General features: G+C 42.0%; 2 protein-coding genes across 3 annotated transcripts in view; one reads left to right on the top strand and one right to left on the bottom strand.

Moving 5' to 3' along the window:
* Positions 1-2,309: 2,309 nt before the first annotated feature.
* Positions 2,310-7,374, bottom strand: klhl38a (kelch-like family member 38a). Its single transcript, XM_069700201.1, has 4 exons — positions 7,229-7,374; positions 4,544-5,900; positions 4,247-4,352; positions 2,310-4,027 (listed from the first exon to the last, which is right to left on the bottom strand). Exons 2-4 carry the CDS (start codon positions 5,897-5,899, stop codon positions 3,738-3,740), a joined length of 1,752 nt encoding a protein of 583 aa, XP_069556302.1. The 5' UTR covers position 5,900; positions 7,229-7,374; the 3' UTR covers positions 2,310-3,737.
* A 3,110-nt stretch (positions 7,375-10,484) lies between these two features.
* The window catches only part of fam91a1 (family with sequence similarity 91 member A1), a 29,141-nt gene continuing 12,956 nt past the window's right edge, over positions 10,485-26,669 (top strand). For both annotated transcript variants that reach the window (XM_069696464.1, XM_069696455.1), the window contains exons 1-15: positions 10,485-10,662; positions 11,831-11,915; positions 12,381-12,532; positions 14,311-14,368; positions 16,729-16,796; positions 17,166-17,279; positions 18,540-18,630; positions 19,171-19,233; positions 21,278-21,384; positions 21,524-21,562; positions 23,860-23,972; positions 24,336-24,445; positions 24,962-25,074; positions 25,205-25,291; positions 25,472-25,601. In XM_069696464.1, coding sequence (XP_069552565.1) covers positions 10,591-10,662; positions 11,831-11,915; positions 12,381-12,532; positions 14,311-14,368; positions 16,729-16,796; positions 17,166-17,279; positions 18,540-18,630; positions 19,171-19,233; positions 21,278-21,384; positions 21,524-21,562; positions 23,860-23,972; positions 24,336-24,445; positions 24,962-25,074; positions 25,205-25,291; positions 25,472-25,601 — 1,402 coding nt within the window. In that variant the 5' untranslated portion in view covers positions 10,485-10,590. The remainder of the gene's footprint in view (positions 10,663-11,830; positions 11,916-12,380; positions 12,533-14,310; positions 14,369-16,728; positions 16,797-17,165; positions 17,280-18,539; positions 18,631-19,170; positions 19,234-21,277; positions 21,385-21,523; positions 21,563-23,859; positions 23,973-24,335; positions 24,446-24,961; positions 25,075-25,204; positions 25,292-25,471; positions 25,602-26,669) is intronic.

The following is a 26,669-nucleotide window of genomic DNA, read 5'->3' as shown; positions in this document are numbered from 1 at the left end:
TGTTTGACTCGGGTATCCTATTACAGAATTTAAAGATTTGTTTTCACAGATCTGCATTACAGAGCACTTGTGTACAAAGTAGAAGTAGACAGCAGAGGGCGATAGAGGCACAATAACAATGAAAATCTTCCCGTTGGCGTCACATTGCCCCCGCACACTTGGGGACATCAGGTGGCAGAGGATGTGTATTGCAATCATTTTCTAGCACCGCCTGATTCAGGATGGATGCGTCCACTGATGCAGACTGAATAATGAGACGTAGTAGTGTTATAGCAGCACTGTCTGTGCAATAGATTTTCTGCAAGTGGGAATCATGTAAGTTGTGCTGCATAACAGTAACAACTTTAAATGAAAGTTGTGAAAATGTTTGCATATTTTTTCTGAAGTAAGTTTCTATTTGTATTTTTTTAAGTATATAATTAAGTAAAAGAGGAGATGTTCAAATCATTGCTCCAAAGTCCATCAAAGCTAGTTGCAGCTTGCATCTTAATTTAATTTTCACATAACACAACATGAGTGTTGATCTGCTTAATTTTACTGTAAAAAAAAAAAAAAAAAAAAAAAAAATTCCACACAGATGACAAAATCTTGCAGGCTCTCGGGCTGCGTTGGTGTAAACCTTGTTAATCCCCCCCGTCCATCACATTAACACAGACGGTAAAGTTTCAGACTGCCAAAAGCGTGACACAGCAGGGAAACCCCTCAGTTAGTGTTTAAAATTACTCCAAACAGGTGCGTCTGCTCATTGTGGCGTTTCTTTTCTTCAAACCAGGAAATTTACTTTTATATATTTTCCTTTGTTGTTGTGACCAGAGTTTATATTCATGAATTTGCAGGTCTTGAAAATGCGGTTCAAAATAAGAATGACATTTTAGTGATTGATTTTAGATTGTGATTTATATTTATTTTCTTCAGCCATAGGCTACAGAGTACTGAATGTCTGTTTTCACGTATAGCTAAATAAGTCTCAAATTAAATACAGTACACCATTTGCTTGTGGCTTATTAGACAAGTAACCCAAAGATTTGATGGGGTATAAGGTTTATATATTGGTGGGAGCCTGCATTGCTGCTCCTATATGTGCATATGGTCCTTCTAACCACAATTACGTTATGTGTGCAGTCAGAATAGGCGATGAAATGCTATCCTTGATGGGCTAGTAACAGACACTGAAAATAACCCGCCAGGCCACAGCCTCCCTAAAGGGTGACCCTCACACACTGGTTTCTATGGGAAGGTAGCAAGCAAACACACAGTCAGTAAACAATCTGAATAGGCTGTGTATTCAGCAGCAGCAGCGCACTGATAAAAGGTTTCACCGGGTGTTGTTCTTAACTGCTGCCCTGGATGAATGAGCCGAGCATATGACGAGCATTGACAAATTATTCTGAATAGTTGCTGTGTGTGTCAACACAGTTAAATTCTTGAGGTTATAGGTTCAGCGTTTTCGGTCAGACGCTCTGCTGGGTGTTATATTATTCTGCAGTGTCTGTGTCTTGATAACATTTTGGTCAGGCGTCAGATATTGAATGTACTCACAGATACATAGACAGAGGGTTAGTGTGAGGCATTTAGAGTGACCAGGCTAACAAGGAGCCATTTAACCCAGTGACAGCCCGAGCCTGCTAATGTGGACTGTGATGAAATTCCCTTTTGGTTGCTGCACATCAGCCAGTTTCCATGTTTCCCACACTAATGGACAGGGATTAAAACGTTTAAGAGTGAAATCTGATCCAAGATCTCTTTCCCCTCAGGACAACAGGGGCCGCGATGGTAACTGGATATATAGCCTACATGTCGAGCTCCTCATACCACGATCTGTGTATGAAGGGAATGTGACCTGAAGGGTGAAGAGGTCGGCACATGTCAGTCACGTTGTAACATGAAGCAATGTATTCATTCAATTCAATAACAGCCCAACAATTGTAAATATAGTGCAGCATTTAGTGGACGTTGCCCTGGTACTTACCGATCTGAGTGAGCAAGTGTGTCGCCTGATGTCAGAATTAGCAACGATCCCTTGTGTATGAAGGAAACATGATTCAGCTAGTTTGTAGGGAAATGGAGAACCAGTTGAATCTGCACCAAGTTCAAGTATAGACCTGCTTACTCGTCTATAGACAACATTTCTACCCGCACAAACAGCATTCAGTCACTTATAGTCACACACAGGAGATTCACAGCCATAAATTAGGAATTGGATTTTTTTTTTTTTTTGTATTTTGGTACAAACACATTAATAACAATTCTCTTAATAAAATGAAGTCACACAGAGAATTCAGTATCCAAAATATAAACACGTTGTACAAGAAATATTCATGAAAAAAATTAAGGCGAAAGTCTTTAAATTGTGCAAGAAACGGCGATGCATCATACAGTGAGTGATGCACAAATAGAGTCAATACAAGGATGGATGCATGCCGCAAATTATGGTGTAGGGTTACAATAAGGTTGCCACGGCAATGGTTATCAGGGGCTGGAGCACAGTAGTGAACGTATGCTCTGAGAAGGACAAAAATGGATGTCACGCAATAAGGAGTCCCCACAGTTGTAGTAGAGATTGTTTTGAAGCCACATGATAGCATTTTTTTTTTCTCCCTCAGATAATTGAAATATTGATTTCAGATCAGTGGTCATGCTTGTGACTAACCACCTGCAGGTTACCCATATCGCCTGATGTGGGGCGCAAACACTGAAAATCTCCGTCAACATCACTGCATCTCACGCAGGCATTCTCAAAGGCAGCAGCATTGTCACACCTCCTCACATCAACATACAGTAGTAGCAGTGAAGATATTTTCTCGCATGCGTAGTAAGAATTAAAAGTAAACCACCACTGAAACACTCATATCTTTGTTTAGAGAGTTGTATTTAATCTAAACGATCACATCTGCTGTATTTATTCTACTTCTGGTATGTTGTAAGTGAAACATCCATGAAACGATATAGAGAACATGCTTTGTTTTGGTTTTGCAGGAATAATTCACAGTCATGAATCGAGGCCCTGAACTGGAATTATGTTTTTCCCCAGGTCATTTCATCTGAATTAAACTGTTCTTCTTTGCAACATATTACCAAACATGACAGAAGCTGCGGCTGCTTTAACTTTGCCGCAGGAGCATGTTCATGTTCTGTCACAATTGCTCTCATCAACAAGTGCACTCTGATAAACACGTGGGTCGAGGAGGAATGTATTCTTTATTATCTATAAAGTGCAAATTATCAGCCATGCGTAATTTTCAGTGGTTCAAGACAAGCGGAGCTCACAGAGTCAACTCTCAGCCGGACACCTGCTCATGTGTTTCACTGTTACAAAGAAGTTAACTGCAGCTGCCACTCAGAGTGATATGCTGTGTTTAAATGTCTGGGAAATTAAAGCATTAACACTTTTAGTTAACCGCCAACAAGTGCAGCCATCAGCGGAAAGAGCTTTTTGGATTACGCACGTGTCTGAACAGCTGCTTGTTGTGTAAGTATGACTGCCTCCCGTCATCTCTGGGGTCCTCCATTCAGTTCCACCTCTGCGCGTCAGCTGAGCTTTTCTTTGATTCGGATGAAAGTTAGCCTGGCCTAACATGCCGCTAAGTTGTGGTAGAGACTGAGCTGCGTAAAGGAATGCAGTCAGTCTGAAATGCTTTCCCATTGGTGCAAGTAGAGGCCAATAAATCATGGCAAAGGGGAGGTGAAGAATTCGCAGTGAAGCATTCGCCCAAAGTGGCTGGCTGGATGGTGCTGGGTCAAGGTGGGTTGGATCTGTTGGAGACACAGACCAGCGGCAGAGAGCCGTGGTCAAAGAGCTTGTATGGTAGAGAGCCCTTTGACGTCCAAACATCTGTTTTTGGGTCATAACACTCGAAGCAGTCCGAGTCCTCGATGACATCGTGGCCATTAAGGATGCGTCCACCGGTGACATAGAGCTTGTTGTTGATCACTGTGGCACTGTGATGCATTCTTCGCTCCTTTAGATTCTCACACTTGACGAACTTGTTGGCTTTGGTGTCATAGGCAATCATTCGTCTGGTGTAGCCTGGGAATGAAACGAAGGACATGTCTGGTTATATTCCAAATATTTCTTATTGTTAACAAGACCCAAAAAAAGGCCAAAACCAACTAATCAAATATTGTCGGTCACAATAATCACTAGCGCAAAAAAAGTTAATTAATCCATTGCAGAAAATAGTTTCATATAGAAATAAAGGCTGTATATAACAACTGATCTTTTTTCCTGATAAAAGTGTGTTCTCACCTCCTATAATGTAGATCTTGTCCTCTATGACCGCAGCAGGAGCACAAACATTTTTCACTGTCCTTGTCTCTAGCCTGGACCACAAGTTGCGAGAGATGTGATACACCTGTTTTACAACACAAACATCAACAGTCAATTCAACAGATCCTTGTGTGGTATTCTGGAATTAAGAACTTTTCATTCTTAACTTTCTACCTTCACACACTGATACTCTGAAAAGACTGTGCAGACTTTTGAATGACCACGAGTGGTTGTACTTTATTGCTGATCAAATGAAATATGAGGAGTCTTCTCTACCTGAATCAGCCTGACTGGGTTCTGCATGGCATCCTCCCCGCCGAAAACATAGATCCTCTGATCACTAGCTGCAACAGCTGGATGAAGCACTGCTGTGGGCATTGGATCCATTGCATCCCATTGATTAAACATACTGTTATACCTCTCTACTGACTGAGAGATTCGCTTATCCACCCCAATGCCGCCTAACACAAAGATAAAGTGCAGATAGGAAACGCTTTGGTGGGCGTATCGTGGCTCTAACATGGGCTCAGCAGTCCTCCACTGGTTCGTTTTAAGGGAGAGTGTGTAAACTGTGGCACTGACTGCGCTGTCGCCTGATGTCATGCAGAGGCTGAGTCCTCCAAGCACGTAGAGGATGCTGTGAATACACACATAGGCAGCTTTGTAGAGGCGCAGAGGTAGCTTGGCCAACCATTGCCAACGATGAGTCCTTTCGTCATACAACAATGCTTCTCGTGAAGTCTGTTCATTGTTCTTACGTCCTCCAACCACCACCAGTGTTTCACTGCAGGTGTACCGTCTCGGTGTGGTCCAAAGTGGCTTCAGCTCTCGGCTACACTTGGTGCTAACTGTAAGCATGAGGCGGCGAACTGACTCGATTATCTCGGTGCAGAGGGTGGAGGACTGCACTAGTGGGTCATTGGCAATAAACTGGAAGAGGTAAGTTGGATGAATGTAGCGCAGACGGACTTTCTTGAAGAGGTCATGAATGGCACCCTGTCGTGAGAATGGATCATGGTGGATCCAGGCCAGGAGGGTCTCAAACACTTGCTCTTCCTCGGCACAAAGTCGGTCATCTTCTAGGTAACACATGAGCTCAGGAAGAGACAACTCACAGAAATCTTCTGTAGCAGCTACATCAGAGAAACACCTCACAGCCATCTCCTTCGCCCTCTCCTTCAAACTCTCACAGTGAAGGATCTCAGACAGCCGGATCATGCTCAGGCAGTTTTCTGGACTCAACTGTTCCTGGAGGAACCTTGAGCAGGCCTCAAAGAGGCCTCCGTAATGAAGCATGGATGCTGCCTGCATGAGTGGGAGCACAATCTCCATGGTGATGGTGATGCAGCCTGTGTAGACATAGTCCACAATACCAGTGAGCACATTCGAAGAGATTCCTTTCAGGTTCACACGGGCCTGGCTGCTCTCCAGGAAGTTGCTGCAGAACATGGCGCGGAAGTACGGGCTGCTGGACACCAGGACGTTCCTGTGGCAGGGGATCTCCCGGTGTTCAGTACAGAGGAGGACGTCTGTCAGGATGCGCTCCTGCCTGAGGATGTTGAGCTGGGCAAGTAGGTGGGAGGGAAGTTCGGAGTCTTTGAAAGAGAAAACGTCTCGTGGTGTACCGGCCATTCTGCAGAAAAGGGAAAAAAGGAAGAATAATTTTTTGACATTAGTTTTTGAGTATTTCGATGATCTTGTGGGAAGAGGTAGTAAACTAAACCAAGGACGATCATATTAAAGATCCTGTGGTATACTAAATGTGCCATTCTCAATGGACAATTCAGACTTCAAGTGTTACACTTGTTGTCCCAAAACATGTTGTGACGTCACAAATGCTGCCTGCAGGTGCAACACTTTGAACTTAGATTTTAGGTCAACTCTGAGAAACACTCCAGTTTGAGCAGGTGAATTTGAAAAACAGTCTTCTAGTATCAAACTCAAACCTCCAAGAAAAGTTATTTCAAATTTTAGTGATGATTTTAAGTGTCTTAATCAGGTACTGTAGTAAAACAGTTTGACTTTATCTCTCTGTAATTTAACTTCTGTTTTAGTTTATAGCAAATCCTTTATTTTTATTAGGCCTGTTTTAAAACTCTGGAAACTCCTGCAGTACAGCTGTCCTTATTGTGAATTACTGATACACAAATTTATATTTTAAACCCCCTCTAAACTGTCTTGATGCATCCATCTGGACCTCTCTCTCTCTCTCTCTCTCAGCAGCTATTTTCTATATGTTTTTCATCTCATATCCCTCCTGTTTTATAGCCTCAGTCTGTTTCTCCCTGGTTGGAGGGTTTGGGATGAGCCAGCTGTTCAAAGAGCATGAATTTCATTGAGCTATTAGCAACATTAAGTCTTCTAATCATCCCCCGTCAGCTACTGATTTACTCCCACTTACAGGCCCAGCCTGTCCGATATATTTAGACCGTTAATCATTATTGTGTATTATTAAATGCCTTTGGCTGAGTGACATTTCACAACTGGCAGTTTTACCTTAGATCTCCAACTACAGACCCAAAACGTCTTGATAAACTACATTGGAATTAAAAAATTAAATCCAACATTCATGTATGAATTCAATTTAAGCACCTATACTTTCTCAGTTTGTCATCAGTGATGTATCTATATTAATCATGTAAGTAATTCAAGTTTGTACACTTTTCAGTGACATTATAATTCATGTTACAATAATTCTGTCAGGATGCCAAAACAAATTAATGAATAAATAAATAACATGTAGCCCCACACTTGCTGTCTGACTTTAAGAGAATGATCTATCATTATCAATAATAAAAGAAGAAACCATTGAAACAGACACTACCTCTCTGAAGAAATCCAAGAATAGTCCTGTTTACATTGAAGCATTAAGTAATACGATTTGAGTCACAGTGGTGAGTTTTAAACAAACTGTTTGATGAACCCGTTCATCACAACATCAGTGACGAGGTGAATCCTTACCTCCTGCCCTCGGAGAGTCAATAATATCCAGTGTCTTGTCAGTCTGATCAGTAAAAAATGATCAATTACAAAGGAAAGCGACTTAAAACATAATCCAGAGAGAAAATGTGTAGCGTAGTCAGGGAAGGAGCATGACAGAGAAACGACCAGGCTTTCCAGTTAGGCGCTATGGAGATTGCCATGAGGCCACTGTGTACATTCCTGCAGCTAAGAATAGTATCCTGGGCCACTGCGACTCCAGCCAGGCCTCTCATGTGACACAGAGCTGTTTGGTACCCAGTTGCCGGCTTAACAGCTCTGCCAGAGTCCAGCGGAGGGAGTGTTTACAATAGCCTCAGGAGGGACAATCATCGTAGGGTCGTCCTGACTCAGCCATGGTGCCCACCCAGGCCGGTGTTTAATCAAAGTGTCCCTGAGCGGCTAACCCATGTCCATCCTCCTCTGCCGTTTAAATCCTCCCCGCCTCCGTCTCAAATCTCCTCCTCCTCTTCCTTCCTCATGTGTGTAACCCAGGATGTCAGTAAATATAGAACAGCGCTGATGGGCCGGCTTGATCAGGAGAAACAGCTGTAAGAACTGGGCTCGGTTCTCCTCAAGGTGTGATGGTGTTTCTGTGTGCTGGTTCATAAATGTTCACAACTGGAGATGACTACTACTACTACTACTACTCCTCACATGAGTGACAGTCAGTTATGTGAGTGTCACATAGCCAAGTAACATCCACTTTCCTCAGTCCTGCATGTGGTGTAGACACACTGTGGGCTCTACAGTGGCATATTTCTGGTTTCTGATTGTCTATAAATCTGTACAGTTTAATAATCCAGAGGTTTTAATGGAATTTCTTTTTACCCCATTATAGAGAACTCTTTGGTTGATACAGAGTAGTGGTTCCAAGCCCAAGACAAATCTGAGGAGCTATAAATTCCTACATACAAGCCATTTATGCTCAGTCACGGTTCATTCAAAGATGCCTGGTTTCTGGTGGTAAGCCAGTGTTTTGCAGGTAGTTTTTACTGACAGCTGCTTCTGCACAGTGAGGCTGATAGCAATAAGAACAATTGTTAAACATTAAATTACAGTACAATACAGTCGTGGTGGATTACATTAACTGTTTGATACTCGTCTTAATATGTGGATCCAGCAAGGGAATGACCCTCACAATTACAATTACTGCATGGAAAGTAATGACAGAATCAGAATACAGTGAATGACTTTTGTAAATTTATTTCAATTCAGTTTTATTTAAAGTGTAAAATAACCATGCAGCATAGTCTTAGAACACTTTACAATCACAAAATAACACACAGCAAGGACAAAGTCTAAACCAAAAAACATTTACGTTAAAAAAAGTGGCAACCCAGACCAATACAGCATGACAAAGGGGTGGTATAGAGTCACCTGAACCTTCTTTAACTGTAAGACGTATTAAATAGGAAAGTTTCAAGACTAATCTTAAATCGAGTGGAAAGTAGAGAGGTTAAAAATAGTTTGATAGAGTCAGAAACAATTTCAGTTAAATCATCAAAGGATTATAACTTTAAATTATTCTATTCTTAAAACAGCCTACCAATGCAGTGACTATATTTATACTTGTTTCAAATGTAATCACTTAATTTTAAGGGGTCAGAAGCCAAAACAAGTGGGAGACACTGATAGAGAGGAATAAGTGCTCTCAAACATTAGCGAATAGAATGACTCTGGATAAAACCTCTTGTAACAGTTCTTGAAGGTTAGATTATAAGAGAAATGAAATATATTCTCCTTTTATGTCTTGGATTATGTTTAAAGTTTCCTCTCTCCACTCTCCAGAGACATTTCAACCTCCTTCTCCTTGCAGTTATCTGTAAGTTGTCACTCTGCCGTGCACCCAGCTGGCGGAGCTGCCGGATGAATTCTTGTCATGTTTGTGTAGCGGCATATGACAGGGGAACTGGAGTTGTGTGTGGGCAGATTGAATGACATAGCTGCAAGAAAGCCAGCTGTCAGCAAGTCAGACATTGTGACATGGACGCACACGCAGCGTCGGTGGACTTTGTCACAAAGTGAAATCTTACACTGATAGCAGTTAGTAAGTGACAGCCACATGCTAATAGGTCAAAGTGTGAGCTTCAAACTCCTGCAAGGATGAAGCTGAGAAATGTGACAAAAAGCACTTCCTAAAATCTGCAGGAGGAAAATTATGACTTTCCACTCATACTTCTTCTTACTGGATTAAAACCTAATTTTCTTTATCAACTGTTTGTTCCTGCGGCTGAATAACGATGACTCTTTTTTGAATTCACTGACATGGATGCAGTGGGTAATCTCTACTGTTTTAAAACCAGATGTGATATGAATTAGATTTTTGGTGAGACATCAGTTCATTTGAACATTTATAGAAAAAAAAAATCCCAATTTGGTAGATCTGTAAACAACTCAGACATATGAATTGTAACACAAACTACGCACTGATTTTTGAAAAATGTCAGACACCAAACAGATTGGAAACCACTGGTTTAATCTTTAACAATGTGATGTATTTTACAAGCTTGTTAATTTATCCATTGAGGTAAATCTTCATTTGAAAAGTAGCTAAAGCTGTTAAATAAATGTAGTGTAGAACGTGATATTTCCTGAATAAAGTGGAGTGGAGGTATAATTAATGTTGAGTAAATCTACTGTTCATACGATCTGTTATTAGGGTGTATGTCTTCAATTGGAACGAACAGGGCTGCTGCTGAGAGTCACAGATAGGATGGCGTGGGTAGGAAGGTATTGAGAGAGGGACTAACGCTTTGTTAGTCTTTTAATAAGATGATTTTAAGTATATAATAGGAATGATAGATAATCGCCCGCCTTATCCTTTAACTGGGTCCCTTTGTTGTTGTTGTTTTTTTAGCCCAGGGGCCCTCAAGCATGATCTCCTCTGCACCGACTGACATGTTACTCACCAACACCTCTGTACGTCCGAACAGTAAACACATTACTTAAAATGAAATGTTATTTAATGTGACTCAAAGGAGGTTTCATAACCCCCTCGCATCATCTTTCATTTGTCCCTCCGCTCTCCAGCTCCACTCGGTCCGCGGTCACGCCTCAACAGGAAGTGACGAGTGTAGCCACGAGCGTGACGAACGGCTCGTTCGAAAATACAACAAGGAAGTGAGCGTTTATTTGTAAAGGAAAACAAAATTAATCAGCGGATAAAACGCCTCCGCGAAACGGAGGAGTGGAGGGGGGGGTTGTCGCTTCGCTCGGTCGCTGGGTCGTCGGAGGGGTGGGGGTGGGGGGTTTGGGGGTGAAGTCGCCGTGGACTCGCCCGTGAGCCCGTTTCCGATCGTCTCGAGGAAATTCTGCTTTTAGCCGGCTTTAGCTAGCTTGCGATGAACACGGACGTGGAATTTCACATCAGGCAGAATTATCCGTGGAACAAGCTCCCGGCGAACGTCAAACAGGTACCGTGTGTTTTTATTACGTTTCCTCGGGGCACCGTGAGAGGGGAGCACCGCGGTGTCCCGGGGGGGGTAAGCCCCCTCCCCCCCCCCGTCAATGTCAACCGCGGTGGTCGCTGTCTCGCAAGGCTGCTGTCAGTGTCCCCCCCTCCTCCTCCTCACCATCCAGCCTCAGCTGACCATCCACTGCACTGGCGTCACATGACAGATTGTTTCATAGGTGGCAACCACATGATTTTTTTTTTTTTTTTTTTTTTTAGCGCGTGGAAGTCACCTGCAAATACTGCAGTCGCACCTCCTCGGCGCGATGTGGTACTGTGCCTGCAAAAAAAAAAAAAAAAAAAAAGATGAAGGATGTTTTTACTCTCAGGTTCTCCTGCTGTTGGTGACATTACACACGCATGTCGTATTAAAGAGGAAGCAGACGCATGCATACATCAGTACTGCTGTTTTTGAGTTCCCGCGTCCCTGTGCATCCTCAGGAAAGTTGCATTACCAACCAACAGTGGAGCTCCAGGGGGGGGGGGGGGGGGGGGGGGGCTTCATGCTAATTGTGTATCAACTTGTTTCTGGAAATACAGCTGAAAATATTAGTTTTAATACTTCAATCCACTGTATCCCGCCAACACCGAGCACCTGTTGGATATCAGAGGGGCTTCACTGAATTTAAAATGGGCGTGCTTCACTTTGTCAAAAGACCTCAATGTGCAGCCAGAAGTTTCTGTGGTACAAAAACACCGATTGAATGAAAGGAACTGAAGGAGAAACGCTGCATTTTCTATTGACGATGGCAAAGAAACTGTATTTAATGAGGATCGGTCATGTCATTGCTGAAACACTACGCACACTGTACACTACTATACACTACGAAAACAACAATATCACGCAAAACAAGACTCACTTGATTTCCTGACTTTCAGCCCGTGTCAAATGTTGCACTTGTGTCCTTATGTATTGCATCGTTTTTAAATGTTAACGTAGTAGTTTTTAATGTTAACGTACATTGGGAGTATTTTAGTGGAAACTGATTCAGCAGGGAAACGCGTCACACATTACACAGCCAGTGTGAGGAAGAGGGGCGGGAGGTTATGGAGTCCTTGTCCATTTCTTTTGCCCCGCAGCACGGTAATCTGAACTTGGTCGTCACCTGTGTGCTTTGTCTCCTCTGCAGAGTTTGGGGAACTCTCAACGCGAGTATGAGAAGCATGTGCTTCTGTACAGCATCCGCAACCAGCTGCGATTCCGCAATAACCTAGGTGAGCAAGTGAGCAGCTTCCACTGTGAGACCAAAAGACATCCTGACAGGAGTCACAGTAATACCTGAATCTTCTCTTGTTACACTTGTATGTGTGCGAGTTGAGACTGCAGACCGAGTGTGGCATTGATTTAGATTTATTATCGTAATATCCTTAAGCAGACTTTGTGAAATTGATTACAGTTTTAGCAGTTCAGCAATATGTCACAGAAAATGGGTGTAATATTATCCACTGTATGCAATCAATTGTATCACTTCCCTTGTGACCTTCTGGACTTTGCCTTGGATCAATGTGCCTTATTTTTTTTTTTTTTTAAACCTGTATTGATCAACTATAGATTGACTGAAACTGTTAGTATATGAGCATTCCCGACCGCCCTGTGTGTGTGTGTGTGTGTGTGTGTGTGTGTGTGTGTGTGTGTGTGTGTGTGTGTGTGTGTGTGTGTGTGTGTGTGTTTACGAGCAGTGCGCCACGTGCGGAAGGATGAGCGCAAGTATTACGAGGAGCTCCTTAAGTACAGCCGGGACCACCTGATGCTGTACCCCTACCACCTGTCTGACATCATGGTCAAAGGGCTACGAGTCACTCCCTTCTCATACTACATAGGCATCATGGAGGTGAGAAAACTTTTAAACTTTTCATTTGAATGTGGCATCAAACACTTTCCTGTCATCATGATCTCTGTCAGCAGCTTTCCATACGCCTGAACATCTACCGCTAAATCAACTTCTGAACAATGGCCCGGATAAACTCGGAGGAACAGAGCAGGAATCCTTATTGTGCAGCAGCAAAGATTTTCTAATTGGTTTGGAAACATCCAGTCTCTGTCAATTTAAATGTCAGTTTTCGTGTCCCTGGAGACAACTTCAGAAATGACAGTTATAGTGGAAACAAAGAACCCAAAGTAAACGTGGCAATTAGAACAACCTGAGCTTTTTACGACTCCCTGCTGTTTGTTTGGAGGATAGATTGGCGTGTCATTTCCTAGAAGGATTGAATCATGACTTAAAAAATGGTGTCAATTAAGAAAATGTGGTCAACATAACCTTGCTTTAGATTTAGAGTATTTGACAACAGGAAAAATGGATGAAATCTCTAAAATATTCTGTAGATTTCCGGCGTTTTCTTGACCTGAAAGTCCAGAACAAGGGCCGAAGGTTTATGTTTTGTATACATTTGATCCAGTTAGTTTTAGTCTCACGCTAGTCATAGTCTCCTCATATGTTACTGCAGCTCATGTTTACTTCTCTTCTGATTCTTTTTCTTCTTCTGTTGTTCAATGGGCAATAATAGCTTGTGTCAACTTCCTGCAATTGGTCCTAAAGTCCCAAGACCAAACCATGGTTCAGTTTGATCCAACCAAACTTTGGTCCTTTGGTCCTGAACATGGTTCAAGGACCTTTCACGCCTTCTATTTTGGTTTGGGCCAAACACAAAACTCCAAAGTCGGAGCCCAAACAGAGGTGGGAAGGCACCCTCAGTGCAGAATATAATGTGTTTGCCACGTTGATAGATTTGGCTCCAATCGGGCACTAGGTGTCAGTCAGCGTCAAGCAAAACCTCATATGCCAGCTCAGGGAGACGCAGTTGATCCCAGGGCAAACAACACCCAGAGAAAATCTTTGCTGTTTGCTCTGCAGTCAGTTTGGGCATTGTCTGCATGACGGCTCACACTCACTGATAAAGCGCAGTCTGTTGTTTGAGGCTGGCACAGCCGGGCTCACAGAGAACCAGTCTGTCGGAGCAGCCGGGTTCTCCTTGACTTCTGACATTTTCAATTAGATTACAATGACTGAGCCCATGTGTTCACACCGACGGAAGTGTTGCTCTTGTAAAGACGCACAGAATGTCTACACTAGCTATTACTTTTATGACTTGTTCACGAAATATAGTTACCTCTCTGCTCATTACCGAGACGTTTATTGCGTTATTTCTTTTCATAATGCTGACAGATGTATCTCCACTACTTCACAGCTCTGTGTTTACACACTGCGTGCAGGTGCTGGCTGCCACATTCGATGGTTCCACATTTAGCGTACTTCCCTTATCGTTAGGACAGATGTGACTGACGTGTTCTCTCACTTTACTCGCAAAACACGAATAAAGACAAACCCTTTGAGTATTCAGCTCATTTTAAAGGGCTTCACCCGCCTTCCTATGCGTGCTAAACTGGACGTGACTGAGCTTTGCTCGTGACCACTAAATTGCCCAGGGCTATGTCATATACCGATAATCCGTCTTAAGCACTTAATGAGAATGGGTTGTAGAAATTAGCACGGTTGCCCATATCTGCTAATCCTGTTATTAATCAGAGGCATGGCACACAGCAATGAAAGAAAAAAATTAGTTTAATTCTTCATTTTCCTGTCTCATTTCTTTTTCCTTGCTCCTCCAGGATATAATGAACAGTGAGAAGAGTTACGACTCCTTGCCCAACTTCACTGCTGCTGACTGTGAGTCTTTTTCTCCTCACTATCCCACTTCTCTCGCACACTGTTGAAATGACTCTGCTGAGCTTTCGTTCACCTTCCACTTGCTGTCTCCGTGTCTCTGGTCTTTTTTCCACATCTTTCCCCACTTTGTGTTTGGTTTTCAATGTTCAGAGTGGTAGCGCAATCACTATGAAGAGATGCAAAGCTTTTATAAATGCGAGGGTCAGGAGGTCGTTGGAGGGCCACGTCAGATCCCTCAGGGTTTCATGATTTTGCGTTAGCATTCAAAGTGTGTATCGGTTCTTCAGTTCTCGCTGTTACAACCTATAATTAAACTAGCGCTTAATTGAAGGATCATTTGATTGACAGAAAATTAATCAGCAGCTATTCTGATAATTAGTTAATTGTGAGTTATCTCTCCCAGGAAAATTGTCAAACATTCATTTGTTTCAGCATCTGTGTTGTGAGCGTATTCTGCTTTTCTTTGTTTTTTTTGTTTTACAAAGCGAGGACATTTTTTTCTGATATTTTTCAGCCCAACCAATTAATTAGAAAAACAATTGGCAGTTTGATTTATTCAGTTTGTGCCTTGTTTCTTTTTTCTATTATTAGGAAACTGATTTTCCAACACGTCACATTTGAAAGATAAATTAAACCAACGTGGTTTTATTAAATGGTCTGTACTTGTATAGCGCTTTATCACCTTTCGGTCTCAAAGCGCTTTAACATGGTTTTCCCCATTCACCCACTAATGAGACAGATCACCATGCAAGGTGCTGCCATCAGGAGCACATTCACACACTGATGGTATACCATTGGGAGCAACTTAGGGTTCAGTGTCTTGCTCAAGGACACTTAGGCATGTGGACAGGAGGAGCTGGGGATCGAACCCCCAACCTTCCAATTAGTGTTCAACCGACTCTACCGTCTGAGCTACAGCCTCCCACGATTAGGGAATGTGGCCATTTGTATTTTGATGAAGATGAAGATTAGCACCTGAATTCCAGATTTTAGGCAGGAGTAGCATATGTTGTTTGCTGGTGTACAAGTTTATTGACAGATGCATCTGTTGTTTTCCAAGTGTGTTTTATTTGGCTGTGATTTTCTTTTTGAATGTTGGAGGTTTGACTCTTCTTAGAAAGCAAACTATGGCTTATCACATAGCAAACAAATTGCAGAGGGACGTTGTTGCTTTAAGAGAAATGGTTTTCAAACCCATTCACTAACATTACATACTTTACAAACATAAAGGAAGGCTTTGTGTTTCCATAATCAAACAAGAGCAATTGCAAAAGGTTTTTGATTAGCTGATATCCCATTTCACGATGAATGGCAATTCCTGCCTTAAAATAAGCAGTTTCTGTGTCGCTGCATCACTAAGGGGGAGGGCCTGTGTTCCTCAGCAATTATTGCGTAATTTGAATGAGATGAGCTGAAAGTCTGGTCCACGGGCAGTTGTTGTATTCTTTGACTTTCTGTTGTCAAGTGAAACAGGCTTTGGCATTGGCTTCAGTGAGCGACAGAGTCCTGGCAGTATGGACCTTCATGCTGTGGAGACAGAAGGCTGCCAGCACGCCGTCGAAGCCGTCCTCCGAGGGGGCCTCTCTCCTCTAATCTCCCTGGAGGAGCTGTGGAAGTGTGTCATGCAGAAAGTGGGCGGATGGAGAGGCAGCGAGAGTGTGTGTGTGAAAGCGTTTTTACGTGGGTGGATGTTTGTGTGTTGTGTCTGTGTCTCGGCGAAGCAGCACGATGCGCGTGCAAGATTCTGTGACGTTAGGAGGTCGAACTGCGAACTACCCTTTACTTGTTCCTGTTTGCGCTGGCAGTCGTTCCAGCACATTTTGCTCGGCCCCGTCTGAGCCTGTGCAGTACACGGTACATTTGGAGCCAAATTTGCCATACAGGCCTGAATTTTCTCCGAAAATATGTTTTCATTTAATTACAGGTAAAAATGAATGTACATTGTATTATCTTGTATAGATCCCTCCTCGTATGTTGGTAGAAGGATTAGTAGTCCTTCACTGTGTGTGTGCGTAAATCAGGGGATCGTCTCAGGGGAGGCGTGCAGGCATTTGTGCGGACGTACTGCCTTTGTTTTGATGAGTCATTGTTACATTGCAAAACTTGTGAAGCTGTTTCGCTTGTTGAAATAACTCCAATATGAAGTTGGAACCATCCAAAAAAACGAATTATTGAACTCTGCTTCTTGCTGTAATTTTCAACCAAGGTTGTAACTGCAAAATGCCAGAGATACCTTTGCAGTTACACTGCAGACAGATTTATTTGCTCTGGTGTTCACGTGTGGCCATTAAAAGTTCACGACCAGTTGCTGAGCAATTGCTGAGTTTCACAGACTTGCTCATTTTCCCTTCATCCCTCAGGTCTGAGGCTGCTAGGCATCGGGAGGAACCAGTACATTGACCTGATGAACCAGTGCAGGTCCTCCAAAGTAAGATGTGTTTCAGATTTAAGATAAAATAATAATTAATTGAAAGCAAACCATGCAATGAATATAGATTTCATGTCTGTTTATGCACATTTAGTGTAAAATTCATGAGGGAGGACTGATTATTAAATCCAGTAATATTTTCCCTGATTGTCATTCCAATATAAAATCTAAAAACATCCTCATAAATGCAACTAAAATTGCTGTGATATTTATCATACTCAAACTGTTTGCAAAGACATGGATATTTTTTATATCCGTTTCCATGACACTGTAATACAAATATGAATACTTCACGGTTCTCAACCTCAATTCACCTGCCGGTGGGCAAAGCTTTTTTTTAATCGCCTCCCCGTTTGTTTCCTCCTTCAGAAATTCTTCCGCAGGAAATCAGCGCGAGACCTGCTGCCGGCCAAACCAGTGGAAATCTCTGTGGAGCCGTGGTGGATGGCACAGACGGGCTACATCACTGAGGACGACATAAGGGTGCGACTGAACACTCACTCTTTTGTTTTCCATTGTTCTGTCTAATTTGATAATGCATGTCAGGTCAAGTCAATTATATTTACTTGGTCCAACGTCACAAATCACTCATTTGCCTCCAAGGGCCTTTCCAGTCTGTGCAACATACAAGACCATCTGTCCGGTCAGTTGGGAAAAGGCGAAACTCTCCCTCCCTCCAAAACACAAAAGAAATGCCAGGAAGAACAACCGAGGGGGACCAATGGACGTGCAGTAGATTAATTTCACAATTGAGATGACAAACTGTAAACAAATGACAAATATGATCCTGCAGGACATGAAGCAACTTCTAGGCATCGCAGAATTGAGCAGACCTGAGCGGCACGACGTGCTCACTGCCATGAAGACCCCGAAAATATTACACAAACACTCACAAGGGGAGAGACGAGATGAAAGCTGATCCTCTGGGGGGGGTGGGGTGGAAAAAAAAAATCCAAATAATCTGGCATGAGGCACTGACAGCCAGGGGAGAGGAAGTCAGAGGATGATTGATGGGCCAAAGAAACCTGAGTGAAAAGAGGACAGGGAGGGTAGGAGAGAGAGAGAGAGAGAAAGGCACATGGCTTGGATGCTGATGTACTTGACGGTCAACAAACAAACAGGGTTAGGGAGAGCTGCAGAGGTTTGAGGGAAGTTTAGAGTAATCTTGTGAGCACGACGACATGAATTATACCGGTAGGTGTATTTCGATATTTTATTATTTAGACATGAATGTAATGTAGTGGAAGGACGAGAGAGAACCACATGAAATATTGAAATAATTAAGGGTTCATTGAAGTGGAGTTATTTAATTTCCTGTATCACTTAAGCAAGGACTGGTTTATTGTTGTAATTTTTCCTAACTTTTAACTGCACGTATTGGTGACCTGCAAACTGAACGAGTGAATGAACTATGCTGGTGGATTTTTATTCTGAGCTTTCATTCAAATTTGTACACATTACCCAGCATGCTACAGCTGTTCATCTCATGAGCCCTTGCACTGCAAGTGTAGTTCTCACCCGACTGAAAATTATAAACCGGTCAAATTCCCAACAGCTCCTCTCCCTTTCACAAGAATAAAAAAGAAAAGGACTCCACTCGGGTGCAACGATGCGTTCATTCTTCCAGAGACTGCAGGAACACTGTTGTTCACTGAAGGTGTTTTTTTTTTTTTTTTTTTCAAACAAACTCTTGCATATTGGTAGGTTGCTCTAATGTTGTCTCTTAACTGGGTTACATTGCAGATTTGTTCTCCAGCAGAGAAGAAAGCCATTGATAAGATGATAGATTCTGGTCCTCAGCTGGCTGGGTCAACGGAGTACAATGTGGTCTTAAGTGAGTATCATATCTGGTCTTCTTTGCACATACAGTATCGCACGTAGTCAAGTCGGCAACCGTGTGGAAACTGTCCAGCTTTTTTTGGACTGTTTTTAGTGCATCATGCAGGTACTTGTAGTACACTGCATGTTTCCATACTTTGTGAATGCATCTATGCACTCAGAAAAGTGAGCGTCAGCACGTAAATTCATCATTTTAAAAAACGGCATTGTTGTAAACTTAACGAAAGTTCACTTTAATTGCAAAGGTGAAGCTCGGTGATTGAAGCTGTGTCCACGCAGTTTAAATGTTAATTAGAGAAGGGTTTGACAGTGATGAACTTCTGCTCTGTAGTGCTGGTGACTGAGTGGGAGCAAATAGAATTCAAATACTGGAGACGCAGGGCGATCTGCATACGAGTAGCTGTTTAAATGAGAGGTTCTTCCTCTGCTCACAGAGAGTTCGATAACTTAGTTCGTGTACTGAGATTTGTCTGTCTGCACATGGCAACAGCAGTGGCCATTACGCTAACAGAGTGTTATTGTTCTTTTACTGCAGGCTTGTACAACCGGGGCTTCATCTACTTGGATGTTCCCATATCTGATGACAGCTGCATCTCAGGTACATCGCTCTGTCTGTGTGTCTGTGTGTCTGTCTGTGCTTTATTGGCCAGGTATGTTTACACATATAAGGAATTTGACTCCAGTTGTAGCTTCTCTCTCTCTGTGTGCAAAAAAAAACAGACGAACATACAGTACCAGTCAAAAGTTTGGACACACCTTCTCATTCAATGGTTTTTCTTTATTTGTATGGTTTTTTTCCTACATTGTAGATTAATATTGAAGACGTCAAAACTATGAAGGAACACATATGGAATTATGTGGTAAACAAAAAAATGCTCAACAAACCAGAATATGTTTTATATTTTAGATTCTTCAAAGTAGCCACCGTTTGCTTTGATGACAGCTTTGCACACTCTTGGCATTCTTTCAATCAGCTTCACGAGGTCGTCACCTGGAATGGTTTTCCAACAGTCTTGAAGGAGTTCCCAGAGGTGCTGAGCACTTGTTGGCTGCTTTGCCTTCACTCTGCGGTCCAACTCATCCCAGACCATCTCAGTTGGGTTTAGGTCGGGTGATTGTGGAGGCCAGGTCATCTGACGCAGCACTCCATCACTCTCCATTTTGGTCAAATAGCCCTTCCATAGCCTGGAGGTGTGTTTGGGGTCGTTGTCTTGTTGAAATACAAATTTGGACTCATCAGACCAAAGTATAGATTTCCACTGGTTTAATGTCCATTCCTTGTGTTTCTTGACCCAAGCAAGTCTCTTCTTCTTGTTGTTCTTCTTCAGTAGTGGCTTCTTTGCAGCAATTCGACCATTAAGGCCTGATTCACGTAGCCTCCTCTGAACAGTTGATGTTGAGATGTGTCTGCTACTTGAACTCTGCAAAGCATTTATGTGGGCTCTAATCTGAGGTGCTGTGAATTTGTGGTTTCGGAGGCTGGTAACTCCAATGAATTTATCCTCGGCAGCAGAGGTAACTCTTGGTCTTCCTGTCCTGGGGCGGTCCTCGAGAGAGCCAGTTTCATCATAGCGCTTGATGGTTTTTACGACTGCACTTGAGGATATATTCAAAGTTCTTGAAATTTTCCAGATTGACTGACTTTCCTGTCTTAAAGTAATGATGGACTGTCGTTTCTCTTTACTTAGTTGAGTGGTTCTTGCCATAATATGGATGAGAACTGTAGTCGAATAGGCCTATTCACTGTATAGAACTGTGCACCAACCCTGCCTCTGCACAACACAACTGATGGTCTCAAACACATTAAGAAGGCAAGAAATTCCACAAATTAACTCTTGACAAGGCACACCTGTTAATTGAAAACCATTCCAGGTGACGACCTTGTGAAGCTGATTGAAAGAATGCCAAGTGTGTGCAAAGCTGTCATCAAAGCAAAAGGTGGCTATTTTGAAGAATCTAAAATATAAAACATATTTTGGTTTGTTTAACACTTTTTTTGTTGACCACATAATTCCATATGTGTTCCTTCATAGTTTTGATGTCTTCAATATTAATCTGCAATGTAGAAAAAAATACAAATAAAGAAAAACCATTGAACGAGAAGGTGTGTCCAAGCTTTTGACTGGTACTGTAAATTGACATATATATATATAGCTAAGAAACAAATATATACACCTCAATAATGGGGCAAATGCTGCTGATGCGGTTGGGTTTAGTGCAAAACCTCCAGTGATGTTGAAGATGTTATGTGTCGAGCAGAGTGATGGCCTGCGGATAAAAACTGTTCTTGTTCCCGGTGTTCTTGGCGCTCAATGTTCAGGATTCATCAGGGTTTTCAGGATTTTCCACACTGACGCTGGGTCATTGGCTGAAAAGCTGTTTTTCAGGGTCTCTAAGTGAGGACTGCATGGTTCCTGTAACACTGTGACATCTGTACACCAACCTTCATGTAATTATGTTGACTAAACATTCAACGTACATTAGCTGTGGGAACATATACAAGGATTATGGGTAATGGCCTTGCACTGATCTGAAACAATGCCTAATAGTGCAATAGAGACATTTCAGTGTAAAAAAAAAAAAAAGAAGGAAAATCTGTGGAAATGTTTGCTCAGTTGTTGGTCACCGTTTGTGTCTCTCAGTGCCCCCGCTGGAAGGCTTTGTCATGAACCGCGTCCAGGGTGATTACTTTGAGACGCTTCTCTACAAAATCTTTGTGTCCATTGATGAGCAGACAAACGTGGCGGAGGTGGGCTTTAGAAATATCTTTCATTATACTCAGCTGCTGTGCTCCTTGAACGTAAAAACACAGTGTGTGTCTGTGTGTGTTTATTGATGAACTTTTGTTTCTTTCCTCTCCTGATCCTCCTCCTCTCTGTGGCTCTCAGCTGGCAAATGTGTTGGAGATCGACTTGGACCTGGTGAAGGTGGGTATCCACCAATACGAGGATCGGATTTTAATGTGTAAACTGAATTGCTGGTTTTTGAAGGAGGATGGAAAAACGGTAGATCTGGGAAATATGGGTTTCAAAATTGACACCGACAAAATGGGGATGTAATTTTCTCTGGTTCCACTGACTTTTGAGGAGAGTTTTAGTCATCCTTCTGTCCTTTCTGTGTTTTTATAGGCACACGGTATGAATCAAAGAAAGGGGGCAACCTTTTTTTTTTCTTTTTTTTTTTTTTTTTTTTGCTGCTTGGTGTTTTGGAAAATAGGCATTTACTTTCCAAGGGCATGATATTATTACAGTTAGATACTGGCATGAATAGCTATTCTGTCATTTTATAAAAGTAGCACTATGAAAGATGATGTTTCCGGACAATTTTTCTGTTTCATTTTGGGTGCACACACACACACACACACACACACACACACACACACACACACACACACACACACACACACACACACACACACACACACACACACACACACACACACACACACACACACACACACACACACACACACACACACACACGCATTGTTTCAGATTAAATCCATCATGCCCCCATGACTCTTACCAGCGGCACCATTCCAGTTGAATTGGTGCTCGAGTTTGACCCAGTTTCCCCACAGTTTCCTATTCACTCTCTATCAGACACAGAGACAAACTCTCTCCCAGTGTTTGGACCTCCGGTGTGAAGAGCTGAATTTCCGCCTGTCCCACAGTCCCATCTCATTCCAGCAAAAACTGCACTTAAGAGAAGTGGTTGAAGGCAGCAATTCTCCGGCAGAGACCCTGTAACTGCAGAGATGTTTGAGATGTCTGAAAGGTCTCCTTTGTTCAAAACTTTCAGCATCGGGACTTGAGTCAAACTTGTGTAATGACCTGAGTCAATGGAAAGAAATTTCCTCACAGTGCTTCTTTTGATGTGATAAGAGGATGGCTGGTTGACCTCAGCTTGCCCCTCCACAATGTTAAGGTGGAGAAAGCAATTAAGTCCACTGTACTTGACCGAGGTCACCTGTTCAGTGTGAACAAAAGATTTAACACGATGGTAAATGATGACGATGTATAAATGAAGGAAATAATGGCCAGACAGTATTGCCTTTTTATCTTGTGTTTTTTTTAAACTGGTCGATGACTTTTTATTGTAGATCCTGTTGGGCATAAATCAGAGTGATCAGGCAGTTTCGAAACACTTTAGACCCGTACAATGAAACACTGATGTCTAATTGTATATTTTCAAAGTTGCCTTCCTATAACAAACTATCTTTGTCAATCCAATTGCTTACATTTTATCGGACTAGACTGTTACAACATTCATCCATCTTTCACATTTAGTCGAAAGCACTGAAATAGTCAACACTTTTCACAACACAGCGTTTTGTAAATAGAAGGGCTTTTTAGTCTTGTAAGCAAACAGAATACTTGTTAAGCTGCCTGTTTATTATGCTGTGATTTGAAAGAGTAAATCCGTTAAGTACGCTATCCAACCCAGAATTCTAAAAACATTGTGTGGATACCTGCCTAAACATCGACAGTGTAGCGTGAGTTGAGTCAACTACAGCAGGAGGAAGCTCTGTAGTTGAAACCAAAGCTCAGTCAGCTGTGAACTGGAAAAAGGTGATGTCGTCTTCTCTGACTGCAAGAACACCATTTTGAGTCGATGTTACTCCAGCATTCAAACTACAGTCGAACCCATTTGTTGTTTGGCTGATCTATAAAAGTATTTTACAGAACATAATGCTCTGTAATGCTCTGCTAATGTTTTTCTTTCTTTTTTGAATTAATAGTTATTTTTTTATGAAAATGAAGTTCACTGTTTCATTGCACTAATGTCATTTTTTTTAAGTTAATTTAAAGAATTAACTTTATCGTCCAAAATTACATCAGTGCAATGAAACAGTAACTGTAAAATGTCCTGCCTTCATTACACATCTTTGTCGCAAGTTTTTTTAAAAACACATTTCATTTAATATATAGATTTCAGAATTTATTTAACTTCCTATTGTGTATCAGCTCTAAAAGTCCAGTGCTCCAATTCATGCAGAAAGAAATGTACCACAAAACAGAGATAAAAATATCAATATTCTTGTGACAGTCTCAAGATAATTCACAGAGTAAATGCAGCAACCCACTTTTACCCGCCTTCATTCCCTTTTCATTGCTCTCTCTTATCGTCTACCTGAAGTATGACTCAAGTGAATGCTAGGATTATATTTAGTATCCGAGAACCTGGCTAATGATGTCATTGTGTTTCTCCTGTGTTTTATCAGAACGCCGTGTCCATGTACTGTCGCCTCGGCTTCGCCGTGAAGAAAGGTCAGGTGTTCAACTCAGACCAGCTCCACCCCACCTGGAAGAATGCCCCCTCTGTCAACAGACTCAAGTATGTGTTGCATGTTCATTATTCAAGTACATCCCAGTTCAACTGGCATTTACATTTACATTTTATTTTTGCGCTTTTTAAAGAGCTGCAGATCTGCATAAGATCTTCTTTACATTTAGATAAATAAACAAAAATCCTGATGATTCCTAAATATAGTTGTCACCGGAACAAACATTCATCCACTGACATCAGTCTTGTAAATCGTTATTCTCTCCTCAAAGAAAAATAAAATCCTATGAATGTTCAACGAGTTTAAATTAGCCGTTCCTCAAAATGTTATAAACTGCTACACTGGGTTGAATTGTTTGGTTGTGTTGATGGTGCCTTTTCTCTCAGTCACTGTGGACCTGTGCTCTGTTGTAGGAGCACCATGGACCCCCAGAAGATGCTGCTGTCCTGGGAGCAGGGCAGTCCGGTCATGGAGGGAGGCTCCTCAGCCACCGACACAGACACCACGAGCCTGGAAGACCAAGGTCTGTCTGCACGCACGCACGCGCACGCACACACACACACACACACACACACACACACACACACACACACACACACACACACACACACACACACACACACACACACACACACACACACACACACACACACACACACACACACACAAAAACAATGAATTCTACTTCAGGAGTTCAAAGCAGAAGCGCTAACTAATCCCTGAGTAAGCTCACACATGCTTCTGAAAGTCATTCTCACATTAATAGGTGTTTGTCTAAAATGGGTTTTACTTTTGTTCTGATGGTAATTTTGTTATGGACATTAAGCTGGCAGCGTTCAGTTGCCCACAAATTGGATATAATAAAAGTGACCGTTGAGCGACAAAATTTACATGTAAATTAGTTACAGATAATCCATTTGAAAAAGACAAGCTAATATCCCTCAATTTAAGATAAACAACTGACATTTAGTTGTGCTATTCAATTTGCTGTAATCAGTGTTTCTCTTCTTCTATGTATTTTCGTTTTATGTCTCTGCAGCCGACACAGCCAGCGTTAGCAGCCTGAGCATTCCTGTTGCACCCACCAAGAGGATCGCCTTCCTCTTTGACTCAACCCTCACAGCCTTCCTCATGATGGGCAACCTGTCTCCGGTTAGGGCATGCATGTGAACATGATCAAACAAACACAAAGATTTGCAGTGTTGAAAAGCTTAATAGAAACAGAATTATTATTAAAACATGATCTGTAGATCTAAATTCCTCTGTGTTGTCGTCCTATCAGAACCTGAAGAGTCATGCAGTGACCATGTTTGAGGTGGGAAAGCTGTCCGACGAGACTCTCGACAGCTTCCTGGCTGAGTTGGAGAAGGTGAGACCAGCAATATAAACCAAAAAACACAAAGATTTGTTTGTGTCTTTCCTGAGTGATGCGTTCAGCAGAACCCCAGCTGAAAATGTCATTTGCATTTTAACAGACACGTCTACATACTCGCATGAACATCACACACGGTCACACTAACTCCTACCTGTAACTACTTGTTTCCCTCAGGTGGAGAGCACAGCAGAGGGCGAAGCCCAGCGTTACTTTGACCACGCTCTGACCCTGAAAAACACCATTCTCTTCCTGCGCTACAACAAAGAACTCACTCAGGACCAGGGACCTGATATCCCAAATATAGGTAATTGTGCAGTCACACCCTGTTTGTCGTTCTCACTTTGTGTCGCTACATTTAAAACTCAAGACACCATATACCCCATACATGTCTATACACGTGGCAAATAGGCAGCTTGAAGGCCAGATTGGGTTTTCTGATGTGCTGATTTTGGTTATAGTTGTCACTTCCTTTCTTACCTCCACAGCCAGCTAACAAAATAGAAACTTGCATCATATTGTTGTCTGCTGTCTGCACTTATTTCCCTTTGTGCTGTAACTTTGTTTTTTGTAGTTAGTTTTCTGACAGCAGTTGACATCAAGTAGGATTAAATGGAGGTAACATTTTGTGATGGTTGTATCAAAATCATGCTCCAATCTGCACACGATAGCAGTCAGAGCCAAACTTAAGTTTGGAGCTGTGAAGTGCCGGCGCAGAGCAAAGGAAGTGGAATAAAAGTGTGTATGAGATAAGAGAGCTTTAACACACACAGGCATCCAGACAAAAGCTCTTCATATAACACACCTTTATTTTGTAACATAATACATTGAGTATAACTTTAATAAAGTATATTCATTGTTTTAATGCATGTAATATTAATTGCAGTATTTTCAGTGAAAAGCCTATATACTTATGCATGTGAAAAAAAAAAATCAAGATAAATATCTGATGTATCTGCAGCTAAATTTCAGCAAATCAGCAGCTCTTTGACGCTTTATCTAAATTTCTATCTTCACTGTGTCACTGAGAAGATATTCTGAGCTGTCAATACCACAGTCGAGGCGAACAACTACTTTAAATGACTATTCAACCACTTCAGCCACATCTGTGGTTGTAGAAAATCAATACTAAATACAGTGTTTTTAATGTTATTTTCTTATGTGATGGTTCCTAAATAAAGCAGTGAACAACCACAAAGAGGTTGGCTGACTATCTCCTGGTGTCTGCTGTGGCTCTTTTTAAATAGGCTCATATAAATTACTCAACACAGCAACACTCCATGAATACAGTTGTGTCTCTAGAGGGAGCAGCGGAGAAATCCCCCCTCCCCAACACTGACAAAGCAAATCTCTGAGTTTCCACGTAGCTACCATT

The sequence above is a fragment of the Brachyistius frenatus genome, unplaced genomic scaffold, assembly GCF_029030835.1.
Source record: "Brachyistius frenatus isolate BFR_SWC_R1_liver_20210118 unplaced genomic scaffold, ASM2903083v1 Contig_2, whole genome shotgun sequence".
In the NCBI taxonomy this organism is placed as follows: Eukaryota; Metazoa; Chordata; class Actinopteri; family Embiotocidae; genus Brachyistius; species Brachyistius frenatus.
The sequence above is the reverse complement of the archived record's forward strand: the minus strand, read 5'-3'. Positions and strand labels throughout refer to the sequence as shown.

Coding starts and splice junctions, on each gene's coding strand:
- klhl38a (XM_069700201.1), bottom strand. CDS start 5,899: ATGGCCGGTACACCACGAGACGTTTTCTCTTTCAAAGACTCCGAACTT. Junction 4,353..4,543: donor ACCCAGTCAGGCTGATTCAG/GTAGAGAAGACT, acceptor GTTGTAAAACAG/GTGTATCACATCTCTCGCAA. Junction 4,028..4,246: donor CAAGATCTACATTATAGGAG/GTGAGAACACAC, acceptor TTTCATTCCCAG/GCTACACCAGACGAATGATT.